Source organism: Mandrillus leucophaeus, unplaced genomic scaffold, assembly GCF_000951045.1.
Source record: "Mandrillus leucophaeus isolate KB7577 unplaced genomic scaffold, Mleu.le_1.0 Scaffold1, whole genome shotgun sequence".
Taxonomy (NCBI): Eukaryota; Metazoa; Chordata; class Mammalia; order Primates; family Cercopithecidae; genus Mandrillus; species Mandrillus leucophaeus.
The window spans coordinates 11,599,468-11,619,137 of NW_012098097.1; the positions used below are offsets into that span (position 1 = coordinate 11,599,468).

General features: G+C 53.3%; 2 protein-coding genes across 3 annotated transcripts in view; one reads left to right on the forward strand and one right to left on the reverse strand.

Moving 5' to 3' along the window:
* SYNGR2 (synaptogyrin 2) overlaps nucleotides 1-2,279 on the forward strand; it is a 9,548-nt gene extending 7,269 nt beyond the window's left edge. The window contains exons 3-5 of the mRNA XM_011966495.1: nucleotides 250-633; nucleotides 1,084-1,223; nucleotides 1,321-2,279. Of these exons, the coding sequence (XP_011821885.1) occupies nucleotides 250-633; nucleotides 1,084-1,223; nucleotides 1,321-1,518 (722 nt within the window). The 3' untranslated portion in view covers nucleotides 1,519-2,279. The remainder of the gene's footprint in view (nucleotides 1-249; nucleotides 634-1,083; nucleotides 1,224-1,320) is intronic.
* A 1,400-nt stretch (nucleotides 2,280-3,679) lies between these two features.
* TK1 (thymidine kinase 1, soluble) lies at nucleotides 3,680-18,303 on the reverse strand. 2 transcript variants are annotated; one of them, XM_011988606.1, is made up of 8 exons: nucleotides 18,005-18,119; nucleotides 17,863-17,894; nucleotides 16,184-16,294; nucleotides 14,865-14,888; nucleotides 13,702-13,795; nucleotides 5,122-5,211; nucleotides 4,642-4,761; nucleotides 3,680-4,537 (listed from the first exon to the last, which is right to left on the reverse strand). In XM_011988606.1, the coding sequence occupies exons 1-8, from the start codon at nucleotides 18,068-18,070 to the stop codon at nucleotides 4,346-4,348; spliced, it is 729 nt and encodes a 242-aa protein (XP_011843996.1). In that variant the 5' UTR covers nucleotides 18,071-18,119; the 3' UTR covers nucleotides 3,680-4,345. The 2 variants fall into 2 exon arrangements, with proteins under 2 accessions (XP_011843996.1, XP_011844054.1); XM_011988664.1 differs by lacking the exon at nucleotides 14,865-14,888 and having other exon boundaries at nucleotides 18,005-18,303.
* Between the last annotated feature and the right edge of the window lie 1,367 nt (nucleotides 18,304-19,670).

Sequence of the window (19,670 nt, forward strand, 5' to 3'; positions counted from 1 at the left end):
GAGGCAGAGCTTGCAGTGAGCTGAGATCGCACCACTGCACTCCAGCCTGGGCGACAGAGCGAGACTCCGTCTCAAAAAAATAAAATAAAATAAAAAAATAAAAATAAATAAAAATACAAAAATTAGTAGGTGCGGTGGAGGGCACCTGTAATCCCAGCTACTAGGGAGGCTGAGGCAGAATTGCTTGAACCCAGGAGGCAGAAAATGCAGTGAGCCCAGATCGCACCACTGCACTCCAGCCTGGGCAACAAGAGCAAGACTCCATCTCAAAAAACAACAAAAACCCAAAAGGGGGCAGCAGTAGTGGGAGAGGCCTGCGTCTGTACACCCCATTGGGGTCCCCACTGTGCCCCTCAGGCGGCCACCAGCCCTACCAGGTCCTCCTCTCCCGGCAGGTCTTCGCCTTGATCGTGTTCTCCTGCATCTATGGCGAGGGCTACAGCAACACCCACAAGTCTAAGCAGATGTACTGCGTATTCAACCACAATGAGGATGCCTGCCGCTATGGCAGTGCCATCGGGGTGCTGGCCTTCCTGGCCTCGGCCTTCTTCTTGGTGATCGACGCATATTTCCCCCAGATCAGCAACGCCACTGACCGCAAGTACCTGGTCATTGGTGACCTGCTCTTCTCAGGTATCTGCCTGTGGCACCTCCATTTGATCTTGGGAGGTGACTAGGAAGGGGACGCATTAGCTCTGGGGTTCCGCAGCTGGGGGGCCTCGGCCTCTCTGGGAGGGCAGGGAGCAGCTCACTCCTCCAGGGCACTTTTAGGAAAGGGTTTTCAGCTAGCGTTTCTCCTTGCTTGAATGGCCCCAGCCCTGCCTGGGGTAGCTAGAAGCTGAGTGGACCCCCAGCACACCCGAGCAGATGGGCTTTGCCTCTGCCGTTTGTCCCCTAGGTTGTCTGCTGGGACCCACCATGCCAAGGCGGATCCCAGCCCGGCTTCCAAGTCCTCCGCTCCATATCGTGGAGGCTCCCGGGAGGCCCCTGCCTAGGCCCTGCCCTACCTGCCCTGTCCCCTCCCAGAGTCCTGGAAAGCCCCTCCCTTTCCATGGAACTGACACCCCACCCGTCCTCCCCCAGCTCTCTGGACCTTCCTGTGGTTTGTTGGTTTCTGCTTCCTCACCAACCAGTGGGCGGCCACCGACCCGAAGGACGTGCTGGTGGGGGCCGACTCTGCGAGGGCAGCCATCACCTTCAGCTTCTTTTCCATCTTCTCCTGGGTAGGACGGCCAGGGGCCGGTTCTTGGGGTCTTGGGTAAAGGGTGGTAGAAGGTGGGGTCCCCCACCCACCTGTACCCCTCTGTGCCCTCCCTGCAGGGTGTGCTGGCCTCCCTGGCCTACCAGCGCTACAAGGCTGGCGTGGATGACTTCATCCAGAACTACGTCGACCCCACCCCGGACCCCAACACTGCCTATGCCTCCTACCCAGGTGCATCTGTGGACAACTACCAACAGCCTCCCTTCACCCAGAATGCGGAGAGCACCGAGGGCTACCAGCCGCCCCCTGTGTACTGAGTAGCAGTTAGGGTGGGAAGGGGCACAGAGAGGGCCCTCCCCTCTGCCCTGGACTTTCCCATGAGCCTCCTGAAACTGCCAGTCCCCGTCTTTCGCCTGTTCTACCCTGTGCAGCTGACACACAGCTGAAGAGCCTCCCAGCCTAGCGGGGGCTGGCAGAGCCACACAGTGCCTGTGCCCGGAGGGCTTCAGTCAGCCTCTCACTCCTCCAGGGCACTTTTAGGAAAGGGTTTTTAGCTAGTGTTTTTCCTTGCTTTTAACGACCCCAGCCCCGCCTGGAGTGGCTAGAAGCCAGCAGGCACCCATGTGCTGCTGACAAGTGCCTCAGCTTTCCCTGGCCTGGGTCAGGCTGTGGGAGCCGCTGTTATCTGCGTTCTCTGCCAAAGACTCGTGGGGGCCATCACACCTGCCCTGTGCAGCGGAGCTGGACCAGGCTCTTGTGTCCTCACTCAGGTTTGCTTCCGCTGTGCCCACTGCTGTATGATCTGGGGGCCGCCACCCTATGCCGGTGGCCTCTGGGCTGCCTCCCATGGCGTGAGGGCGGGCTGGTGCTCACGGCACTTCCTCCTTGCTCCCACCCCTGGCAGCAGGGAAGGGCTTTGCCTGACAACACCCAGCTTTATGTAAATATTCTGCAGTTGTTACTTAGGAAGCATGGGGAGGGCAGGGGTGCTCCATGGCTCCCAGACTGTCTGTGCCGAATGTATTATAAAGCCCTGGGATGCTGTTTGGAGACAGAATAAATGTTTTCTCAGTCAGTCTGTAGTCATTGGTTGAGCCACAGTCTAGGGGTTGGAGGAAGACTCCCCTCTGGGTACACCCTTAGGGGCTGGCTTTATGGAACTTGTATTTCGAACAAGGCAGTGGCAGTCCGCCCCCTCCAGCCTGCCTGGCTGGCCCCCTTCCCTCTATCTGGGGTCGCATTCCGCACAAGCCTTTCATCATCTTAAAATAGTAACTGTGCTCAGCCTGTAAACAAGATTTTTCTGGCCTGCAGTGCCAGGGTCCTGCTGCTCCCTTCCTAGAGTTGGGGTGGGGGTACCTGGGAGTTGCCAGTGAACGCCCCTTCCCGGTAACCTTTCCCAGCACTGAATGAGGGGTGCCATGGCTAAGACCAGGTTTCTACCTTACTCCAGGGTCAGCACCTCTGGAGCCTTGCTGGGACACAGCAGGGAGTGGCCTTGGCCATCCAGCCCACCCCTTGGAGATTAGGCCCATCTCTGGAAGAGGTCAGGGCCCTGAAGCAACTCCTGGCTTCCTCTTTTGAGCAGTGACGGAGCTGTCATCGGCAAGTCCCTATTGTTTAAAAATCCCCAGTACAAACTAACAGGGTGCTGCTCCCAGCCTCACCCAATGGCTTTGGCTTGGGACATCACTAGCGAAGGGGAGAGGGAGGCTGGGGAGGCCCTGGGAGCGGTGACCCTGTCTGCACAGGGCACACTGAGGCACAGCACCAAGTCCACACCTTACCCCAGTGATGCTTGCCCCCAGGTGAGCTGCCAACAGCCCATCTCTGAAGCACAGCTGGGAGATGTCTTGACTCCTGAATTACCAAGAGTTTGTTTCACAAACAAAACCTGACCTTGCAGGCCCAGGGACAGGACAGTGCCTCATCCTTCCAACTGGGCCCCGGGCTCCTCTGCACACCGTTTTTGTCCTGACTCTGGCCCAGACAGGAAGCAGATGATGTTCCTCTTAGGACACGCCCCATGACCATTTCTCAGTTAAAGGGTTGTGGTTAAGACATCAGTTACTACAAAAAGATCTGGGGGCCAGGCGCAGTGCCTCACGCCTGTAATCCCAGCACTTTGGGAGGCCGAGGCAGGTGGATCACTTGAGGCCGGGAGTTCAAGACCAGCCTGGCCAACATGGTGAAACCTCATCTCTACTAAAAATACAAAAATTAGCGAGGTGTGGTGGTGCATGCCTGTAATACCGGCTACTTGGGAGGCTAATTGGGGAGAATCACTTGAACTGGGGAAGCAGAGGCTGCAGTGAGCAGGGATTGCACCACTGCACTCCAGCCTGGGCAACAGAGTGAGACCCTGTCTCAAAAGAAAACAAAAAGATCTGGAAGAAAATCCCCACCCAAATCAAGCTGAAGCTGTCCATGAGACCCAGGGAAGCCCAGGTTAAAGAGAAATGTGCATCCACCAATCAGTGAATTTTGAATTAGTTAATTTCATACACTACAGCAGAGGCATGGACCCTGCCCTGTCTCCCCACTTGAAGAGGTAAGCCCCTGGGATCCAAGTCCCAGCAAGGTTGGTGCCACCCATCTTGGTGAAAGATGCTGTTGTTCCTGTGGAAACCATCAACAGAGGTAAGAAGGGCTTTGAGCCCAAAAGGAAGCAAGAGGGCGTGAGTCCAGGCCATCCTCAGGGGAGGGCAGGAGCCGGTCCCAGGAAGAAGGGCCTAAGCCTCAGTGTGGCCCAAGGCTCAAAGGTGCTGGTGCAGCTTCCCAGGAAGAACAGAAACTCAGCAGTGAAAGCCGCAGAGAGGAAGAAGCAGGCTTATGTCAACAGCGTGTGGCCCTGTCCCTCACCCAAAGGAGGGGGAGTGTGCCAGATCCCAGGCCACCAAGTGGGGCCAGCTCCAGCCTGGGTGATCGTCCCAGCAGCCGAGAGGGAAGCTTTAAGCAGGCCAGTGGGTAGGAGAGGAGGGAGTATGTGGCAGGTGGGGCAGCCACACAAAGACTTCCCAGAAGGCCAAGGTGTGGTCACCCTCCACGCCTCCCAGCTTCCTCCTGGAGTGGCCAGGCAGCACGTGGGGCAGTGTCCGCTGGGCAGCAGCGGCAGGAAGGGAGCGGGCGGCCCTCGCAGGCCTCTCAGTTGGCGGGGCTGCACTGTAGAATCTGCTGTGGGGCAAAGAGCTTCCTGGCAGCCACGGCCTCCCCTGGCTTTCCTGGCACTGGGCAGTTCTCTTTGTTGTCCGGCCCGGCAGGCTGGCCAGAGGCCTTCTTGAAGTAGCAGAGCCGACACACTGAGTGGTACTTGTCTGCTCCCCCAATCACCTCGACCTGGCAGGGACAGAGGACAGGTGAAGGGCCAGGACAGGAAGGAGGCAGAGCCACACCCCCACCCCGCCGGCCGCAGGGAAGGCAGGGAAGGCAGGTGGAGCTACCTCCTTCTCTGTGCCGAGCCTCTTGGTATAGGCGGCTTCCCGGAAGCACTCCATGCACACCGCGGTCAGCTTCACCACGCTCTCGGCCAGCGGCACCAGGTTGAGGATGGTCCCGAATGGCTGTGCTCCCAGGGAAGGACAGCAGGCGCTCAGCCACCTCACCAGGCAGGTTTTTCTTTTAAACCCTCTGATTCACAAGCACTAAAGCCAGGAGTTCTCTCTGACCGGAGTCCTTCCCCCGACCCCCAGGGCACCATGCCCAGCTCTGTCCCTCTGCTGATTCAAAGCACCTGCCAGACAGATGGAACCAGTCTGCACAGACCACGGAGTCCCTGGGCTCAGACAAGGCCTGGTCTGAGCAGCTCGGCCATACCCCTGTGGTGGCTGAGTCCTGGTCACCCAGAGCTGGTGTCTGTGTACCCGCCCAGAAGCCCCTTCCCCTCCTGGATCCCAGCTCCAGACCTGGATCAGACGCTTTACCTTCCTCTGGAATGTCCCATCCAGTGCAGCCACAATTACAGTCTTCCCAGCGTTGGCCATGGCCTCGCAGAACTCCACGATGTCAGGGAACTGGAAAGGGCAGGGGGAGAAAGCGTGAGCTTCCACCCCAGCAGCAGCTCCCTGGATCCCCAGCGAAGATGCTGCCACATCTGACAACTCCGGCCCTTTGGCCTGGAGCAACTCTCCCACGAGGCTCCACAGCCCGGGGGACTGTGTCCCTCTGTGTGCCCTCCCAGCAATAACAGCCATATCCACAACTGCGCAGCCCTTTCCCTCTCCACAGCCCGGGGGACTGTGTCCCTCTGTGTGCCCTCCCAGCAGATGACAGGCGTATCCACAACTGTGCAGCCCCTTCCCCCTGCAGCCACCTTCCGCTCCAAGTCCAGGTCCCCAGGACTCAGCATCGGACTTCCACACCAGCTGTGCTGTTTAACACTGCAGCGGCCAAAGGCCTGCTGCCTTGAGCTCGGACACTGCTCTTCGTTGGACCCATTATCTGTGTGACCTTGGCAATGAATTAACGTCTCTGAACCTGTTTCCTCTTCACTAAGAGCAAGGAAGGTTCTGTTTTTTTTTTTTTTTTTTTTTTGAGATGAGTTTCACTCTTTCGCCCAGGCTGGAGGGCAGTGGTGTGATCTCGACTCACTGCAACCTCCGCCTCCCGAGTTCAAGCGATTCTCCTGCCTCCGGCTCCCGAGTAGCTGGGATTACAGGGGACTGCTACCATGCCCAGCTGATTTTTGTATTTTTAGTAGAGACAGGGTTTCACCATGTTGGTCAGGCTGGTCTCAAACTCCTGACCTCATGATCTGCCCTCCTCGGCTTCCCAAAGTGCAGGGATTACAGGCGTGAGACACCATACCCAGCCAGGTCCTGTTGTTTAACGATGGAAGACCCTAAGTTATATACAGGCTCTTTGGTGAATGGGTGGGTATTTTGTGCTCTTGCCTCCCCCTTTTTAAACAGGTAATGTGCTTTGAGAAGGGGCAGGGGTCCTACTGGCCATTTACAGAGCAGGATGACACAGCACAGCCTTCTAAGTATCAGGCCTGCACGGAGCACATTTACTGCGTAAATCAAACTTCACTTTGGCCCAGGGAGAAGCTCAAACTCTGGCAAGTGCTTTGGTGATTCTCATCAATCAATCATATCACTCTTAGCTGGTTGAATTCATATGTCCAGACTGGCCTCTGGGTTGGGTGAAGTGGGGATGTCCTTGTCCTTGGGTGCAGGGTCTCTCTCTCGGGGCCACTCAGGCTTTCTCAGCCAGGTACTGAGGTTCGAGGTTATTGGGACATGAGGGCTTAGCAAGGCAAGGACTAAGGGGTGGCTTGCAAAATTCCAGTTGGATCCAAGCGAAGCCCTACGTGACTGATTGTGCTCAGCTGACTGCAGGGGCCTCTGGAGAAGGAAATCCAGAGACTCCGGCACGCCGGGGCCCCTCCCCGCCATGCACTCATTCCCTCTTTTTCTCTGAGGACTCATCACATGTCACAAAAATGCAGCTCCCAGCCTGCAAGAAGCTGTGGGCCAGCACACCTCCTGCACCAGGGGCTCGCCCCCTGGAGGGCTGATGCTGCCATCGCTGCCATTTGAGGCTGGATCTCACTGTGTCCTGTGCACTGTAGGGTGTTAGCTGCGTCCCTTGCCCCCACCCATTAGATAGATGCCAGGAGCATGCCTCCCACCCCCCAGTTGTGACAAAATTGTTTCTAGTTGTTGTGAAATGTCCCCTGGGTGGGAATCGAGAGGGGAAGAACCTCCTGAGTTGAGAACCTTGCTCCTTAACCCTCCACATGAGGGTGGAAAGCAGACCCCAGACTCTCCCACCTCAGGGTTTCAGGACAGAGGAAGGTCCTCAGCCCCCACTCCACCTGGCACTTCCTCCCCCGGTGGCGTCCTCCTCCAGTGCAGACGCCACCCCTCTCCCAGGTAAGCATTAAACCCTAACCCCAGCAGAGGTCCCTGGGCAACCAGCGGCCTTGGAGATAAAGATGGAGGTATCCGAGTTGTTTGGGACGTTTCAAAGTGGGCCCTGGCAGTCATGCTGTTGCTGTTGGTGGTTTTGTCCCTTGTGTTTAGGGGACGTTATGGTTTGAATTGTGTCCCCCACCCCGCCAAATTCATATGCTGATGTCCTAACCCAGAATATCTGTGAATGTGACCTCATTTGGAGATAAGGTCTTACAAAGTGGAGTGATCGGGGTAGGTTCTAATCCAATGACTAGTGTCCTTATAAAAAGGGAAATCACAGTGGCTCATAACTGTAATCCCAGCACTTTGGGAGGCCAAGGTGGATAGATCACCTGAGGTCAGAAGTTCAAGACCAGCCTGGCCAAGGATTAAATCCCGTCTCTGCTAAAAATACAAAAATGAGGTGGGCCTGGGGGCGCATGCCTGTAATCCTAGCTACTCAGGAGGCTGAGGCAGAATTGCTTGAACCCAGGAGGTGAAGGCTGCAGTGAGCCAAGATCCTGCCACTGCACTCTAGCCTGGGTGACAGAGTGATACTCTGTCTCAAAAAATAAAAACAAACAAAAAGTTTAAAAATAAAAAGGGAAACCTGGACACAGACACACACAGGAGAACAACGTGAAGACAGGGAGAAGACGCCACCTACAAGCAAGGAACAGTCCCTCCCTTGCAGCCCTGAGAAGGAACCAGCCCTGCCAACACCTTGATCTTGGACATCCAGCCTCCGAAGTTGTGAGAGGATGTCTCTGTTGCTCCCTTTCCCAGCCTGTGGTACTGTGCTATGGCAGTCCCAGGAAATAAAGAGTACATGTGAAATAAAACTTTGGCCGGGTGCAGTAGCTCACACCTGTAATCCCAGCACTTTGGGAGGCCGAGGCGGGCAGATCACCTGAGGTCAGGAGTTCGAGACCAGCCTGGCCAACATGGCAAAATCCCGTCTCTACTAAAAATACAAAAATTAGCTGGGTGTGGCAACGCATGCCTGTAATCCCAGCTACTTGAGAGGCTGAGGCACAAGAATTGCTTGAACCCAGGAGGCAGAAGTTGCAGTGAGCTGAGATCACGCCATTGCAGTTGAGCCTGAGCAACATAGAGAGCCTGTCTCTAAATAAATAAACAAACCAGAGTTGTTCAACTCAAGGGGTGTTCTTAGAGGTCTCTGGCTTAGGAGACTTGGGCTGTGGTAACTTATATGAATTACGAACTTGCTTTTTTTGAGACGGAGTCTCACTCTGTCACCCAGGCTGGAGTGCAGTGGCGCGATCTTGGCTCACTGCAAGCTTCGCCTCCCGGGTTCATGCCATTCTCCTGCCTCAGCCTCCAGAGTAGCTGGGACCACAGGAGCCCACCACCACACCTGGCTAATTTTTTGTACTTTTAGTAGAGACGGGGTTTCACTGTGTTAGCCGTGATCTGCCCGCCTTGGCCTCCCAAAGTGCTGGGATTACAGGTGTGAGCCACTGCGCCCGGCCAGATTAAACTTATTAAAGGTTGCACATCTCTAACCCGAAAGGCTCCAAAATCTGAAACTTTTCAAGCGCCCACCACAAGTAGAAAATTCCACACCTGACCTCATGGGACAGGTCACTGTCAAAACTGTGGCTCACGCCCAAATGACAAAATACATAAAATTACTCTCAGGCTATGTGCATAAGATGTCTATAAAACATAAATGGATTTTGTGTTTACACTTGGGGCTCATTCCCAAGGTCTCATTATATTATGAACCTGCAAATATTCCAAAACCTGAAATCGGAAACACTTCTGGTCCCAGGCATTTAGGATAAGGAATACTCAACCTGTGTTACTTGTGTAGTAGAACAGAAAACACAAAAAGGTTTTTTTTTTTTTTTTTTTGAGACAGAGTCATACTCTGTCATCCAGGCTGGAATGCAGTAGCATGATCTTGGCTCACTGCAACCTCTGCCTCCCAGGTTCAAGTGATTCTCGTGCCTCTGCCTCCCAAGTAGCTGGAATTACAGGTGGGCGCCACCACGCCTGGCTAATTTTTGTATTTTTAGTAGAGATGGGGTTTCACTATGTTGGCCCGGCTGGTCTCAAACTCCTGACCTCAAGTGATCCACCCGCCTCGGCCTCCCAAAGTGCTGGGATTACAGGCGTGAGCCACCGTGCCCAGCCAGAAGAAAAGTTAAAAAAAATAAATCAGAGCTCCTACTATTGCGAAGCAACCCTGCGAGCCCGCCACACACTGTGCAGCTGTTGATGAGCACGTGGGGGTGGCACGGGGGCCAGGGTTCCCACCCACCACCAGCATCTGAAGCACAGCACCCCCAGCTAGTAGCTTCAGGTTTTCCAGGTGAATCTCTCTTGGATGCCAACAGTTTCTACAAAGCAGCGTGGGCACCTCTGCGTCTCTCGCGGGGTACAAAGAAGCACAGGAGCTTCTGACCCAGGGCCTTCCTCAGGACGGCACGGTGGCTACTCTGTGAGAGGCTTTCCCTGCTGACCCAGAAAACAGAAACAAGGCAGGTTAGGCCGGGCTTCAGCCACTGTCCAGGTAGACGATGAAGGAACGAAGGACAGTCCTTCTGCTGGGTCCCGTGCTGGGAACCCCTCTCCTCCATCTAGAACTGCTTGCAATGGGAAGACCCTGAACTTCCTTTTTTTTTTTTTTTTTTTGAGACAGAGTTTTGCTCTTGTTGCTGCCCAGGCTGCAGTGCAGTGGCGCAATCTCTGCTCACTGCAACCTCCACCTCCCGGGTTCAAGCGGTTCTCCTGCCTCAGCCTCCCGAGTAGCTGGGATTACAGGCATGCACCACCATGCCCGGCTAATTGTGTATTTTTAGTAGAGACGGGGTTTCTCCAGGTTGGTCAGGCTGGTGACCTTGAACTTCTTGAAGAGAACAAGGACACACAGAGGCCAGGGCAGAATGCTGATGTCTGGATAGGGTGTAATACTCACTGAATGAACTCAAGTTTTACTTGTTGGCCAGGGAGGAAGTAGACGGAGAAATCCCTCCCACAGGCTGAACAGGGGACAGGACTTAATACGCTGGCTCCTGACTCGGGGCATTTGGATGTGAAGGAAGGAGAAAGGAGAAGGGAAAGGTTTGTGCCTGGAAGGTCTGGGTCAGCCTCTGTCAACAAGGTTTACACAGAGCCAGGAGAACAGAGCTACTGAACAACTCACAGGGGCAGGTCTGAAGGAGGGAGAGCCTTGCCAAAGCTGAAGCTTCCTTGTTTTGAGAGGGCCATGTCCCCAAAGCTGATGCAAAATCCGTGGATGCATTCCGAGGCCATGGTTTGACAACAAAAGAGAACAGCTGCAGCCCTGTTCCCAGCCTGGGCTCACTTTCTCGCCTGGAGTCCCTCAACCACGGGGCAGCAACAACGTCTCCATGTACGCAGAGGCAGGGGCGTGCTCAGAGGCGCACCTCTGAAGGTCAAAAACGGAATGGGCACACCCAGGCAGGGAGATGCCAGCTGCCGGGTGGTTGGGAACCCAGAGCGGACACTGGCAGCCTGGAGTGAGTCCCTGAACTCCACAGGGCAGATGCCCCGCTCAGGGGAAGGGCCCATCAGCCTCCCGATGGGAATGGAATTTGTAGCTGTGACTCATACAGAATGTTGGGCAAGAACAGAACCAGGAAGGCAGGACTGGCTTGCAGAGGGGACAGGCCCTGTGATGTCCGGGCAGGGTATTCCAGCCGGAGCAGCCTGGCTCTGTGTTGGGAGGCAAGGTGGCTAGAGATCTCGAAGCACTCACCAACAAACTCATGTATTCTTCCTCCAGGGTAGAGAACTAGACTAAGTGTACAGTCCAGGGTATAGAACTAGACTAAGTGTGGCCAGGCACGGTGGCTCATACCTGTAATCCCAGCACTTGGGGAGGCTGAGGCAGGAGGATCACCTGAGGTCAGGAGTTCGAGACCACCCTGGTCAACATGGCGAAACCCCGTCTCTACTAAAAATACAAAATGTTAGCCGGGCATGGTGGCAGGAGCCTGTAATCCCAGCTACTCGGGAGGCTGAGGCGGGAAAATCACTGGAACCTGGGAGATGGAGGTTGCAGTGAGCTGAGATTGCGCCACTGCACTCCAGCCTGGGCCACAGAGTGAGATTCTGTTTCAAAAACAAACAAAAAGAGAACTGGACTACGTATACTAAACGTATAGGTGGCCCTGTGCCCAGGTTTTAGTCTTTGAAAGATCAGCAGAGGTGACATTTGCAGCTTCTGGCCTGGCCCATGAAAACCTCACACCATGGGGCATGCCTCTCCCCTTCCGTGTCTGTATACAGCCAGCCAGGGTGACCTAAGCCGCCTCGTGGCGGCCTCCCCGTCAACCGGCTTGGAACCATGTAGGGGTCTGTGAGTGAGAAATAAATTCCTGTTATGTTTATATCAAACCACCACATTGTGTACTTTGAGGCAACCCTAAAAGTACCTAAGAGGTCAAGTCTGCTGAGCCCCTTGGAGACAGTTTCGGTTTCATTCATTTGTGATAAACTAACAAAAATAAAAAACTCCAAAGCAGAGAAAGAAAAACTAAGATAACAGAAAATAACCCAGAAACTCAACTGCAGAATGTGTTCCTGAGGAAACAGAAAAATCTGGAAAAGTCTAAGAAAAAATTTTCAGAAACATAACGGAAGGAACAGCGTAAATTTAAAAATAACCCAACAGTAACTTGTCAAAATGGAGGATGATGAATTAGAGCAGCAGATACAAAAATAGTCATTGAAACAAAACACACTTTGGAAGATGGAACCCAGAACGCCTCAGAGAGGGATGAGGAGAGAAAGCCCTGAAGTGATAATGGCTTCATTCCTTCCCCAGAAATGAAAAGGCACACCAGCTATAAAGCAGGATAAACGAAAACAAAGCTTACCCTAGACTCATTGTGCTGAGAGAGAACAGATAGAATACCTGACCAGAGGTAACATTAGAGAGATGGCAGCCTTCCCCTGAGCAAAAACACAACGACCAGCGCTGCCACTCTTCAAAGCAACAAGATCAAGGCTGGGCGTGGTGGCTCACGCCCGTAATCCCAGCAATTTGGGAGGCCGAGGCAGGTGGATCACCTGAGGTCAGGAGTTCCAGACCAGCCTGGCCAACAGGGTGAAACCCCATCTCTACTAAAAATACAAAAATGAGCTGGGCATGGTGGTGCGCACCTGTGATCCCAGCTACTCAGGAGGCTGAGGCAGGATAATTGCTTGAACCCAGAAGGCGGACATTGCTGTGAGCTAAGATCATGTCAATACACTCCAACCAGGGCAACAGAGCAAGACACTCCATCTCAAAAAAAAGGCTGGGCGTGGTGGCTCACGCCTGTAATCACAACACTTTGGGAAGCCAAGGCGGGTGGATCACCTGAGGTCAGGAGTTCAAGACCAGCCTGGCCAACATGGTGAACCATCATCTCTACAAAAATTAGCCACACACGATGGTGGGTGCCTGTAATCCCAGCTACTTGGGAGGCTGAGGTGGGAGAATCGCTTGAATCCGGGAGGCAGAGGTTGCAATGAGCTGAGATCGTGCCATTGCACTCCAGCCTGGGTGACAGAGTAAGACTCCGTCTCAAAAACAAAAACAAAAAAACCTACACAAAATCAACCTATCCCTTGCTGCCCAGCTTAAACTAGAGGACAAAAGAAAGATTTCCATACAAAGCCTGGCAGCTTTCCATCTATACATCCTGGCTGCAAAAACTACTAAAAAATGTACTTCAACAACAAGAAAATAAACGTATAAGAAACAAGCGAAAGGAACCATGAGGCAAACCAAACACTACTCCCCACCTTCCTTTTTTTTTTTTTTTTTTTTTTGAGACAGGGTCTGGCCTTGTCGCCCAGGCTGGAGTGCAGTGGCGCTATCACTACTCACTGTAGCCTCGACCTCCCAGGCTCCATCCTTCTGCCTCACCCTTCTGAGTAGCAGGGACCACAGGTGTGCGCCGCTATGACTGGCGATTTTTTTTTTTTTTTGTAGAGATGGAGTTTTATTATGTTGCCCACGTGAGTCTCCAACTCCTGAGCTCAAGCGATCTGTCCACCTTGGCCTCCCAAAGGCTGAGATTACAAGTGTGAGTCACTGCATCTTGCCAGTAAATAGATATATATTTTTTATAAAGGTAAAATGGCCAGGTGCGGTAAGTCACACCTGTAATCCCAGGGCTTTGGGAGTCCGAGGGGGGGGTGGATCACCTGAGGTTGGGAGTTTGAGACCAGCTTGACCAACATGGAGAAACCCCGTCTCTACTAAAAATATAAAATTAGCCAGGCGTGCTGGCGCATGCCTGTAATCACAGCTACTTGGGAGTCCGAGACAAGACAGAATTGCCTGAACCCGGGAAGCGAAGTTTGCAGTGAGATGGCGCCATTGCCCTCCAGCCTGGGCAACAAGAGTGAAACTCCATCTCAAAAAAAAAAAAGTAGAATGAATCCTACATGACTATGACAGGGAAACTAGAAGGGGGCCTTCAGAGGGTATTCCAACACGGGTTGTAGCTATTTAACTTTGTTGTTTTACTAAAAGATCAGATAACCTCCAAGTCAGCGGCGGAAAACGGAGGACAGAGCGGGAGCTGTCAGGAAGAGTGATACCAGGACAAGCCGACTTACAAACTGCCCCTCGTCGATGCCTATGACAGCCACGCCCAGGGCCTCCTGGGCCGCGTCTCGGAGCAGGCAGGCGGGCAGCGCCTCCATGGTGTTCCTGGGAAGAGAAAGCCAGAGCGTGAGCAGGCACAGGGAGGCCAGAAGCCAGAATGCAGAGGCCAGGGAATGGCACTGTCGCGACCACTCGCTACCTGCAAAGCAGGCTCAGTGTTCACCCAGCCGGGCTTTGAGAAGTTAGCACCTATGGGAAAGGCCCTCGTTCAGAAAACCAGTTATTTTTTTTTTTTTTGAGACACAGTCTTGCTCTGCCGCCCAGGCTGGAGTGCAGTGGCGCCATCTCAGCTCACTGCAATCTCCACCTCCCAATTCTCAAGGGGCTCAAGCGATTCTCCCACCTCAGCCTCAAGAGTAGCTGGGACTACAGGCACACACCATCACACCCAGCTACTTTTTGCATTTTTAGCAGAGATGGGGTTTCACCATGTTGGCCAGGCTGGTCTCAAACTCCTAACTTTTAAGTGATCCACCCGCCTTAACCTCCCAGAGGAAAACCAGTTATTTATACAAGCCACTTCACTTGATGTTTTGGATTAGAAATTAGTAATGTCCAGTACAAAGCTCAACGAGACTAAAAACTCTTCCACTGTTCGGCAGACAAGGCCAACTTCATCAGTCACCAGGGCCCATGATACCATTAGGGGTCAGCCAAGTTTCCTTTTAAAATTCAGAAGAATGAATAACTAGAACTGGGCCTGGGTTATATTTGTCTTTATATCAATTATGTTACAAAATATAAATTTTTAAAATCCTGTATTCTGGCCAGACACAGCAGCTCATGCCTGTAATCTTAGCACTTCGGGGAGGCCAAGATGGGAGGATCATTTGAACTCAGGAGTTCAAGACCAGCCTGGGTCGAGGCCAGCGAGACACTATGCGACAAAAAATCTAAAAATCAGCTGTGTGTGGTGGTGTGCACCTGTAGTCCCGCCTACTCAGGGGGCTGAGGTGGGAGGATTACTTGAGCCCAAGGGTTTGGGGGTCACATAACAGTAAGCTATGATTGAACCACTACACTCCAGCCTGCGTGATAGAGAGAGACCCTGTCTCAAAAACAAACAACAAACTAACAAAAAAACCACGTTTGACAACTATTGTTTCGTGATTACCTTGCTATAATCCTACTTCGAGTTCTGGAAAAAACGTGTGAAATAGTATTTTGTGCATTTTAAATTCCCTCTTCCCTCCCTAAACAGAGAAAGACAAAGTGAGGGCACGTGGGAGGCCAGCTGTGGGCCCTGCAAGGGCAGCCTCTCTGGAGCTGTCAATGCTGCTGGCCCAGCCTTGGCCTTGGCCTCTGTGACCATCTCTGTGTTAGAAATGACTTGTGACACACAGGCAGAGCTCATATTTAATCCTGGCTCTGACTGACTCCAGAAGTTGCACTTCCAACAGCTGGAACGGAGTGACCTCCTCTGCTTTCCCTGTCCCCGCCAGGTGTAACACCACCCTGTGCTGTGGACATCGCATCTTAGGAATGAGGAAGCAAATTTGGAAAAGTAAATGACCTACATCAGACAGCACGGCCAGGAAGTACGGTTAAATCCCCACACGCAACTCCAAGCCCCAAGCACCCTCCACTCCACCACCGTCTGGCTTCAGGAGCCCCTCAGCTCCCACCGAAGGCCACATGCCGGGTGGATGCATTCTCTGCACAGCTGTAGCGACTCTCAGATACAGCTCCCAGCAAGGGCTCTGTGGCCGCAAGCTCTATAATGTGTGGTACAGCATGGCTTTGCCACTGGGTGCCCAGGTGGACAAGTCCAGAGGACCAAGCAAAGCGTCTCAGGCTCAGAAACACCAGGCCCACGTCTGCTGCCAAGGAAGTGAATTTAACTCCCAACCTGAGGTTGCAGGTGGAAATGTCCAGCGATCTCAAATAGCTACACATAAAAAGAGGCAGCGTGAAGGCTGCCAGGTGACCAGGACCCAGCCAACAATGGACAACTAAAAAATTAAACAAAAATCTGTGTGCAGGCCAAATCAAACCAGTTTGCAGCCTGTGTGAAGCTGAATCCCTACAGCAGAGTTTCTGAACGTTGGCAGGTTCGTGACATTCGGGGTCAGCTCATTCTTGCATGGGGGCCGTCCTGTGCACTGCAGGACCCTTAGCAGCAGTGTCCCTGATCTCTACACATGAAAGCCCAGCAGCATCCCCTCCCCTCTCCGGTTGCAACAACTAGAAACGTCTTCAGACATTGTCAAATGGACCCTGGGGGCAAAATCACCCGCAGTGGAGAACCACTGGCTCCAGCCCAGAGAATGGAGAGTGTGCGCTGCCTTGCCAAGCACCTTGGAAAGTGTGCTGATTTGAATCGTTCAATGCCAGGTCAGCGTGATTAACCATCCCCACTAAAGACAGTTCTAACAGTGTGTCCTGTGCCTTGTGATTTTCCACTGGACAGGACTGCAAGGGGCAGGGACTGACCGGTCATGTGTGCAGAAGCTGCTGCTGTAGCGAGTGTCTTTGGCATACTTGATCACCAGGCACTTGTATTGAGCAACCTGGAAGCGACGGACACGTCTCATCAACTCTGTGCTGCAAGAGGAGAGAGGGTCAGGTGAGGTCCACAGCAGGAGGAGTGGGAGGAGAACCCTCCTCGATAAGCCTGGCTCCTCGTAGCCCCTAGTGTTCTGCAGACTGAGCCCACCACAGCCGGAAAAGAGCAGGGCAGAGCAGGCAGGGTGTAATATCCCTACAAAGAGGGTTGGAAGTCAGAATTCCCTATGGGGAAGAGGTCCAGGAATGGTACTCAAGTGGTCCCAGGAAGTGTGGGAGGAGTAACCTTCTCCAGGATGTAATGGGGAAGGCAGAGGCAAAGGCTACATGTAGAGGGGGACCTGCGACTGCATTCCAAAGTAACCTCATTCCAGAGTTGTTCCCAGAGTTCAGAGCTTTTCTTTTTTCTTTTCTTTCTTTTTTTTGAGATAGAGTCTCGCTATGTGGCCTAGGTTAGAGTGCATTAGCGCAATCTCAGCTCACTGCAACCCCTGCCTTCCGGGTTCAAGAGATTCTCCTGCCTCAACCTCCCGAGTAGCTGGGATTACAGGAGCCTCCCACCATGCCCAGATAATTTTTGTATTTTTTTCAGTAGAGACGTGGTTTCACCACATTGACCAGGGTGGTCTCAAACTCCTAACCTCAAGTGACCAACGCACCTCAGCAATCCAAACTGCTGGGATTAAAGGCGTGGGCCACCACGCCCGGCATAGAGCTTCTCTAAATTAATTTCAGAAAGCCTTTGTGTGCAGTGTCAAAAGCACTTGCTTCTGCATCCAAGAAGTCCAAATCTGAGCCTCATCATCCTGAGCAAGGAGTTTGAGCTGAAGTGATCCCCAGGGCCATAAAATAATGTTGGGGCAGGGCATGGTGGCTAACGTCTGTAATCCCAGCACTTTGGGAGGCCGAAGCAGGAGGATCGCTTGAGACCAGGAGTTCAAGACCAGCTTGGGCAACATAGCAAGACCCCAGCTCTACAAAAATAAAGTAAAATTAGCTGGGTAGGGGGTGCACGCCTGTAGTCCCAGCTACTTGGGTGGCTGAGGTGAGAGAACTGCTTGAGCCCAGGAGTTTGAGACCAGCCTGGGCAACAAAGCAAGATCCTATCTCTACAAGAACAAAACAAAACAAAAAGAATGGTGGGTGGGTAGTTTACTTAGGAAACTCACTAACTAGCCCCACCTGGGTCAGGGAATGGTTCTGTCACCTCAGGAGAGCAGAGGCTCCATGGCTTCAGACTCCTTGGTGCAGAAAGCGACTGCGTTTCCTTGGCCTTATAAGGAAACAACCACATTGAATAGGGGTGTACAAAAAGGCCTGGCCCACAGTGGACACAACTGGTTGCCACCTTCTCAGAGGACTCGGTGGGGAGGAGTGCTAAGCTGTAACCAGCTGTGACCAGCTCCAGGAGGGAGTGGCGTGCACACAGGAGAAGGGGCTTGGCCGGGGCAGAAGCGGGCGGAGACTTCCTCCTGGACCGAATTCAAGGGAGGAGGAGAATGCCGGGCGGGAGCTGTAGGAAGCTGTGCTGGTCCTAGGGGAAGGGAAGGGACAGGGGTCCCCGGAGAAGAAGAAGGAGATCCACCCCAGCCCCGCGAAGCCATTACCTTTTTCCTGAAAACATCGGCCCGAGAATCACCTAGGAGAGAAGATGAGGTCATTTGGGGGCCCGCCCTGCGCGGATGCCGGGGCACAGGCTATCACCACGACCCCCTCATCCCCAGTCACGCGCAGGGCTGACCCCCGCACCTGGATCTGCCCCCGGGTCTTGCTGGGGGAGCCGGGCAGCACGGTGGGCAGGTTAATGCAACTCATGGCGCCTCCGGGAAGTTCACGGATCCAAGGGTTCTCCACCGTGGTCCCGCAGTAAGTCCCTGGATCCCGCGCCACCCGCTTTAAACCACGGCGTGCTGGCCAATCACGAGTCGGTCCCGCTGCCCTGGGGCCAATCAGCGCCCGGCCGCCGACCTGGCGGGAGATTTGACCACAGCCCGCCCCCTCGTGGGAGGGATCCGGGAAGTGCGCCCAGGGACTGGGAGGGCCCAGTAATCAGGGGGATGGACGTGGCTGATCGGGATGTGGCCTGGCCTGAGCCCCGCCTCTCTCCGCCCACTAAATTTAAAGGCCAATCGAGGCGGGGCTCTGGCAGTATAAAGAAGCGACACGCACGTCGGCTCTAGACGCCGCGATGGCTATCTCAGATGTGGGTCTCCCAGGCGAGGTTCCTTGGAAGAAGATGTCTGCAGAGGTAGACGGATTGCAGGGAGGGACTGAGGGGCTGGGGCAGAGTTAGCTCATTGATCAGATTGGAGTTCTAAGAAGGAAGCTTAGAAGCCGTGCAGACCACTCCTGTGGGCATGCTGGGCGCCTGGTGTGTGCCAGGCCCCCAGTGCTTGAGCACCGTGGTGATTTTACCTTCTCCTCTGTTGGCCTGACTCTCAGAATAGAGAAAATTGAAGTCCTGGCTATGCTAATATCCGTAGGCCCTGCCGGGCGTGGTAGCTCAAACCTGTAATCCCAGCACTTTGAGGTCAGGAATTCAAGACCAGCCTGGCCAACATGGTGAAATCCCGTCTATACTGAAAATACAAAAATTAGCCGGGCGTGGTGATGTATGTCTGTAATTCCAGCTACTGGGGAGGCTGAGACAGGAGAATCGCTTGAACCCAGGAGGTGGAGGTTGCAGTGAGCCGAGATCATGCCATTGCACTCCAGCCTGGAAGTCTGGGTGATAAACCAAGACTTCGTCTCAAAAAAAAAAAAAAAAAAAAATCCATAGACCCGCAGGAGGTTAGGGGCCAAAGTTCTGGACCTTGAACTGAGGTTACACAATGTTTTTGGGTCTCTGCTTATGTGGCACAGGCTGAAGGATTCAAAACAGCTGGTATTTACATTGGGGTTGTTGTGAAGGTTAGAAACATACAGGCCGGGTGCAGTGGCTCAAAAAAACAAAACCATTATATAATCATGATCATAAATAATAGCAACAAAGATGGTGGTAGTGATCACAGAGTGTGCCATGTGTGGCTGTAAGGATCCTACAGGTAATAACCTTTCCAGGTACCGATTGGACAGATCCAGGGATCTCTTACAGGGGCCCCTTCACTGGGAGGAAGAAGAAACCTACATTGAGTGACTCGCTTTATTTCACTTAGTTCACTCACATGCCTTATCTCTTTTAACCTTGTGATTTGGATAGATGCCTTCTATTTTCTTTTTTCTTTTTTTTTTTTTAGACACAGTCTTGTATTGTCACCCAGGCTGGAGTGCAGTGGCATGATCTTGGCTCACTGCAACCTCTACCTCTCGGGTTCAAGTGTTTCTCCTGCCTCAGCCTCCCGAGTAGCTGGGATTACAGGCACACTGTAGCTGGGACTACATGCCTGGCTAATTTTTGTTTTTTGGTTTTTTTTTT